The 7,886-nt window shown below is 35.3% G+C and overlaps 1 protein-coding gene across 3 annotated transcripts in view; it reads left to right on the top strand.

Moving 5' to 3' along the window:
* LOC106883579 (ATP-binding cassette sub-family C member 4) overlaps positions 1-7,886 on the top strand; it is a 146,239-nt gene that overhangs the window by 43,361 nt on the left and 94,992 nt on the right. For all 3 annotated transcript variants that reach the window (XM_052971339.1, XM_052971338.1, XM_052971336.1), the window contains exons 4-5: positions 4,056-4,271; positions 5,379-5,468. In XM_052971339.1, coding sequence (XP_052827299.1) covers positions 4,056-4,271; positions 5,379-5,468 — 306 coding nt within the window. The remainder of the gene's footprint in view (positions 1-4,055; positions 4,272-5,378; positions 5,469-7,886) is intronic.

Raw genomic sequence — 7,886 nt, 5'->3', positions numbered from 1 at the left:
TGTGTGTGTGTGTGTGTGTGTGTATTAGGTTGTCTGGAAAGCTCTAAGTGTTTTTAAACTAACTCTTTTAACTCTTCATTGAACATACCTGAAACATAACACAGTTAAAACTTTGGCATTGCTTGAAGAGGTAGTGTGTCTCTTTGTTCCTGACTAAAAATAGATTTGACATTTGAAATGGATAACCAAAAATTTCATATTCACATTGTAATGCTTTCCTTTTTTAAAAATGGAGAAAATGCTGCGATGACATGCAAAAACATTTGTGAAGTGTATGGTTATGATGTTGTAGGTGAATTAACTGTTTGAAGGTGGTTTGCAAAATTTATAGCTGTAGAGTTTAGCTTGGAAAACGAGTCACAGTGGAAAACCTTCTAAAGATGTTTTGAAGGCAAAAATCAAAGAAAACTTAAATATCATGACTAGAGAACTTGCAGAGGAGTTGGAAGTTAGGATACATTTCTCACTATAATGTATGGGTCGCTCACAAACTCTCAAAAAAGAATTGCTTGGACTGGTATTCCATTTGTGATATACTTTTGAAATAGAATGAAAGCATGCTTTTTTGAAACAACTTGTGATTGGAGATGAAAAACAGATTGTGTACTTAAATGCAGTGCGTAAAAGATACTGGAATTTGCATAAAGGTCTTCCAAAAGACAGCAACCAGAGTCGAATATCCATGCCAAAAAATCTATGCTTTGTGTTTGGTGGGATCATAAAGACATTATTTATTATGAGCTTCTCCCACAAAACCAGATCATTAATTCTGATGTGTACCATTGTCAACTGGCTAATTTGAACCAAAAGAAAAATCAAAGAACGGAAGGTGAAAATTGCTAACAGGAAAGGGATAGTGTTCCAACATGGCAATGCCTGACCATGTGTGCCTTTAACTACCTGAAGAAAGTTACATGAACTTGGCTGGGATCTCTTACCCCATCCATCATATTCTCCTGATATTGCATCATCTGACTACCACTTGTTTTTGCAAGGAAAAACATTTAATGATTTCGATGGAGTCAAAATGCATCTAGATAACTTTTTTCTTCAAAACCAGTCAAATTTTATGCTGATGGAATATCTAGATTGCCTAATAGATGGGCGAAGGTCATTAATAATAATGGAACTTATTTCATTGAATAAAATTTGAGAAGTCAATTATTTATATCTCTTTTTGCATATTAAAATCTGCTCAGAACTTTCCAGACAACCTAATATATGTATGTGTGTGAGTATTATGTGTTCCCTAGTCTTGACATCATATGATAGTTGTTGTAAATGAGTTTCACTGTCACATAAGCAGTGTCATTCATTTATAATGTTTTGCAAGAGCATGTCTGGCCATGGAGATGTATTGCCTGCACCTATTTTGTAAAACTGCTATCGTTTTTTCTTACTGGTTGTTGTTTAACTAATCTCTGATCACCCACTAATGATCTCTGATCACCCACTAATGATCTCTAATCACCCACTAATGATCTCTGATCACCCACTAATGATCTCTGATCACCCACTAATGATTTCTGATCAAACGGACATAGGAAGTTTGTTGAACAACCAGGAGCAATCCAGAAATAATTTATGCTAGATGATCCTTGCCTCCACGAAGTGTACGATTATACTGAGTATACTGACATACTGTGGATTATTGTAGTGATGCAGACAATCTAAGAGTGTAGCTTTTATTTTTTTTTTAGTGCTCATTCTTTATTTTTGTATGATAGTTGTTATTTATTTTCTGATTAATTCTGAATTTGTAGACCTATGATCAAAGGTTTTCCAGTCATGACTGTCCCATCATTTTCCAAACTACATTATCTGGTATGTTCTTCCTTGCCAAGACAGTAGGGTATAAGCTGAGAGTAATTTGGCTGCTGTTTCTGGCAGGTTGACTGATTGTTCAAACAAGAGAAGGACCTCTTGCTGGCTTGTTTGTATGCCTGTTATTGTTTAACCCCTGGTTGTCTTTAACTAAGCAGAATTTGTTTGTAGGAATTCCAGCTAAGACTACCTTGTGTTTTTGGATATTGTGTATGTAAAATGGTGTGGAGGCGCAATGGCCCAGTGTTTAGGGCAGTGGACTCGCGGTCATAGGGTCGTGGTTTCGATTCCCAGACCGGGTGTTGTGAGTGTTTATTGAGCGAAAACACCTAATGCTCCACGAGGCTCCGGCAGGGGATGGTAGCGAACCCTGCTGTACTCTTTCACCGCAACTTTCTCTCACTCTTACTTCCTGTTTCTGTTGTGCCTGTAATTCAAAGGGTCAGCCTTGTCACACTGTGTCACACTGAATATCTCCGAGAACTACGTTAAGGGTGCACGTGTCTGTGGAGTGCTCAGCCACTTGCACGTTAATTTCATGAGCAGGCTATTCCATTGATCGGATCAACTGGAACCCTCGACGTTGTAAGCGACAGAGTGCCAACAACATGTAAGATGGTAGGTATGACATTGTGTATGTAAGATGATAGATATGATCTGAGAGGTTGTTCGTTACATACTATTCCTTGCAGGTCATTTTAGTATTTAGATACTTCCTTGTTGGTTTTGGTGGTTACTACAAAGAAGTCAGCAAGATGAATTATGACAGTTGCTGCACCTTTGCACTCATTGTTGGTAATACTCATTCCAGCATGGTGTTTGAGAGTAATCTAGCAATTGATGCTGCTACTATTTTCTTGTATATGTTTTTTTTTTGTGCATCTGGATAAGGTGGGAGGGGTGGCATATTCTTTCTTTTTCTTAAAAAACAGATGGGTGAAATTTGAAAATGATTTGTTGGTGTGTCAAGTTGGTGTTTAGAACACAGTATAAAAGATTCTCACTTAAAACTGTAATAGTAATTTTATATATTAAAATCTCATGCTACTATTAAAGAGACTTTTATAGACTTTAGTTATTTATTCGTTGAGAATATAGTTTATGAAAGTAAATGGAGCAATAGCAATAAAAATTAACCAAAAACGATATGCACATTCCCTTAACCACATACATAATAGACAGTACTGCTATTTTCCCTCTAAAAGGTTATGAGGCAACTCAAAACCCTCGCAATAATACCATGGTTGATGCTGAGGTTAAAGTATTGGTATAGTCAAACAGCTTCATGTGTATCACCTGACACTTTGGTAAGATGGAATGCCAACATGAAGGAAAACTTTATTGTTAGTAACTTGGCTTCTCTGAATGTTTCCAATGACACAAATTTATAGATATAATTCATCAGGAAATGAAGATATTTCAAGATCTTATTCTGTTTTGCTTACCAATACAATAGACTCATCTCTTTGTTAATATTTAGGATGGAGTGAAAGCATCACTAACAGAGACATCTTATATGAGGTATCTTCCTGTAGCTCACATGTAAAGGGTAACTGCACCAAACCTTGTCCTATTTACCCTGGACAATCCAAGTGGCTTCAGAATTATGGGGATATTTACTGTAGTTTGGGTTCATTCTATAGTTAAATTTATTTTAGTGTGGTTAGCAAATTGGGTTAGGGTTAGGTCATAATAGTTGACATAAAAGTCCATAAAGAACCTCTGAACAGATGGGTTTGCCATATCGACATCTATTCCCCACATATGTCAGCTCCAACTCTAAGGGCAATGAAGGTGCAGTGCTCATCCAGGCTAATTAAGCTCCCCCACCAACACAATGCTCATTGCAGGAAAAGGAAAAACCTAATTCCAAAGAAATATATATGTGTGTGTTTATGTTTGTCTCTTTGTCTTGACATCACATGTAATTGTAAATAAATGTCATTGTCATACAAACAGTGTCATTCAATCCCAATGTTCTGCAAGAGTATGTTTGGCTACAGGGGAATACTGCCTTTCTTGGGAATATGTGAGGGTTGGTGACAGGAAGGGCATCCTGATGTAGAAAATTTGCTTCAGTAGACTCCATCTGATTCATGCAATACCAAAAAAGTGGATGTTAAGATGACGATGATGATTATTATTTTTTTTTTGTATATTATTTATATGGTACCTAAAAGCTGTTAATATCTGTTAATCTACATAATCTTTTATCCTTTTCTATTTTTCAGGAATTTAGTAAAGTGATCCAACCTCTGCTGTTAGGGAAGTTGGTTTCATACTTCACTCCCAACAGCCAGATGACTACACAGCAAGCTTATCTTTATGGAATGGGAGTTGTAATATGTGTTTTATTAGGTTGTCTCACCAACCATATTTTCTTCTTTAATGTCCAGCGACTGGGAATGCAAATACGCATTGCCTGTTGTTCTCTGATGTTTAAAAAGGTAATTTCAAAATTCCTTGCTTGATTTTTTGAATTAATTGATTAATTAATTAATTAATTTCTTTTGTTTGTTTATGAGTAAGTTATGTTTATACTGAAGTTATAAGTTGGGGTATTGTTCGTCTAATTGGAGCTCCCTATCACCCTTCAATGAACAGAGCTGCTGAGTGTTTGATTCAAACTTTCAAGCAAGTGTTACGAAAGTCTTCCAAAACACCTAAAGAAACTTTGCTGGAATTCTTGATGCAATTCAGGAGAACACCTATCGCTAGTAGCTACTTGCTGAGTGAATTACTCAACAGTTGTCAATTATGCACCAAGATTGACATCTTGCTTCCATCTCCAGTTCATTTAGCCCAATCCAAATTGAAAAGGACTATCGAGAGAGATGTACTTAAAATTTCCAATCGGTTTCAAGTTGGTGATTCATGCTATACTCTGTATTTTGGACCAAGGAGAAACCAAGATCCACGTTGGGTTCCAGCTATAGTTGTGAACCTGGAACCACGTGGTTGCGAAGCAAGCTTCTTAAAGCATTCCATCTGTGATCAGTCATCTTGTCTTTTTCAAATTCAAATTCCAGCTTAAATAGAGACAGTACAAAACAAAATTTATGTGGGAGTAATACAAATCAAAATTAAAATCGCCAAATACAATTTATAGATCACCTCCAACCTGCTCTATTGGGTCATATGCAGTCTACATGAGTGACAGTCTGTTGTACTTCTCTATCAGTGATTATAAAGTGTCCTTTTTTTCAATTAAGAAGAGGTATAATGAAGTGTTTTTTATGCTTGCTGATAGAAATATTTAATGTGATTTTTCATAATTTGTATTTATTATATTGAATCATTATTTTGGAAAAATATGTGATAAATTGTTTTGTCATAAATTGAATTAAATTCTATATTCTCTGATGAATATTAATTTATGCCTTTTGTACTTACACACATGTTTACACACACACATATATATATATATATATATATATATTTACACACACACACACACACACACACACACACACACACACATATATATAAAGAGAGAGAGATTGGTGCTTATTGTCAATATTACCATTTCAAAATTCACTTATATTATATTTCAGATGTTGATTCTTGATAATGCGTCTTTAAACAAAACAACAACTGGTCAGATTGTTAATCTTATGTCAAATGACGTGAACAGATTTGATCAAGTAAGTCTTACTCTTATTTGTGACAAAGGCAAGAGAGTGTAATTTTCTTCTCAATTTTAGCAAAAATCTAAAGATAAAAAAAAGATTATTTTCTCTCTCTATTTATTCTCTAGACATTTTTACATCTATCTTGGAAAGCCAGCAAATTCTAGAATTACTCTTTTACTTGTTTAATCATTGAACTGTGGCTTTGTTAGGGTACCTTTAGAAATTTTGGGTATTTTCAGAAAACATTGGAACTGGCATCTTCTTTTTCATGTTAAGCTGTTAAGTACTCAATCATGAGATGAGAACAGCATTTTCAGTTAGATTGATAAATTGTAAACAGTCATCTTGTTTATCCTCTTGAGTTTTTTTTCCCCTTTCAACCAACTAGATCAATTACTTCATAGACATTCATGATCAACATCGATTGCATCCAAACCTCACAAGTTTCGAATAGCCTGAAAAGGTTCTTCCTCCAAAATAGACTCTTAAAAAAAAAAACACTACAGTTTCTTAGAATCAGATCTATCAGATCTTTGCTTATCTATTTCATTCACCAACAGTCTTTTACTCTTCAGAACTTCTGTGAAAGGAATGTTGTTGCATTTCCTATCAACAAAAGTCATCTTAAACTGGATGAGTGATGTTTCCTTCACCAACATCAGCCAACAGAAGTTCTAGTTGAACATCAAATTCATTGGCCATCATCATCAACATCATCATTTAATGTCCTTTTTCTTTGCTGATATGGGTTGGACAGCTTGATAGGACTGGACAAGGGCATGGGCTGCATCAGGTTTATTAGTCTGTTTTGGCTTGGTTTCTATGGTTGGATGGTCTTCCTAATGCCAACCACTTTACAGAGTTTTCTGGGTACTTTTTATGTCTTACCATTATTAGTGTTTTTTATGTGGCACCAGCACCTACATCAATACTTCTTTTGTGGCACCTTGGCTTTCAGGATCTCAATTCTGTTGAGTACAGTAAGGCATCATCACCAATCACTGTCCTTTCTCTTCCAGCTACATATTATAACACAAGAAAAGAGAAATATTAGGTACTTTATTTAAGGATGTCTGGCAATGTTTATTACAGAGTCTATTACCTCATAGGAGTTTGAAGTAAAAAGAGGAAATGCGTAATGTTTTAGGAAATGTAATGGGTAAATTGAAACTTAATGTATTTTCTCTTTTTATGGCAATCTAACATGCCTGTATTTTTATCCTATAGACCCCTGCTGATCCAGACCACTATTATTCTTCTCAAATTTTAATTATCTTAATGGAAGAGCCTATAACTATTTAAATTAGTTTATTACTGTACACCCACGTTGCCTGTCATTTCCGCTTGGCCATCCACTCCACCTCTAATATCTCTGTTTTTGGCCTCGCCCTGCACAACGGATCCACACACTCCAAACCCCTCCTGGAACAGCATTACATTTTCAGTCTACAAGCACAAACTCCTTTTCGACACAACACAAAACCTTCCTCTTAACGACTGTCTCTATACCCTCCTTAAAAAGCAACTTTCTATCTTATTTTATCCTCTCTTATATTCACTCATTTGTTTTACAGTTATTCTTTTTTTCGATTTTTTATCGTTTTATCTTTTTTAATTTTTTTATAATTTTTTGTTATAATTGTATTAATTTCTATATTATCCCTTTAATTAAAATTTTTTTAATCTTTTATTTTTATCTTGTATCTGGTATTTTTTGCATATTTTTATTCAATTTTTATTCATTAATTTTATTTTTTCATCTTGTACTTTCCCCCTTTTTCTCCCTATATTTTATGAGTCTTATTTTATTATATTTTATTTCATTTTATTTCTGCATACCTGCACACATACATACACACACATATATATATATATACATACACATACACACATACATGCACACACACACACACACAACCTCATGCACACATTCACATACACACATGCTCATACATGCACACGTGCACACACTTGCATACATATACACATATATGCACATGCACACATGAATGCACATATACCTCCACATACACACATGCACATACATGCACCACACACACAGCCCCACGTACACACACAAATACATATGCACATACACACACATATACCTTCCACACACACAACACACACTCATACATACACACACACATAATTATGCACATACACACACACATACATGCACACACACACGCATTCACACTCACACACAGGAACACACATATAACTCCATACAGAACTCCACGCAGAACCACACACACAACCCATGCACATACACACACATGCACATGCACATAAATGCACACACATGCACACATACATACACATGCACACACTTCAAACTACCAGCCACACACCTTTCTACTGACCATTCCTCTATGCACATGTGAAGAAACACACAACTACACAAACGACCACCACTCCTGTTACCAT

This window comes from Octopus bimaculoides, chromosome 1, assembly GCF_001194135.2.
Source record: "Octopus bimaculoides isolate UCB-OBI-ISO-001 chromosome 1, ASM119413v2, whole genome shotgun sequence".
NCBI lineage: Eukaryota > Metazoa > Mollusca > Cephalopoda > Octopoda > Octopodidae > Octopus > Octopus bimaculoides.
Note: the sequence above shows the minus strand (reverse complement) of the source record. Positions and strands in the feature narration are given on the sequence as shown.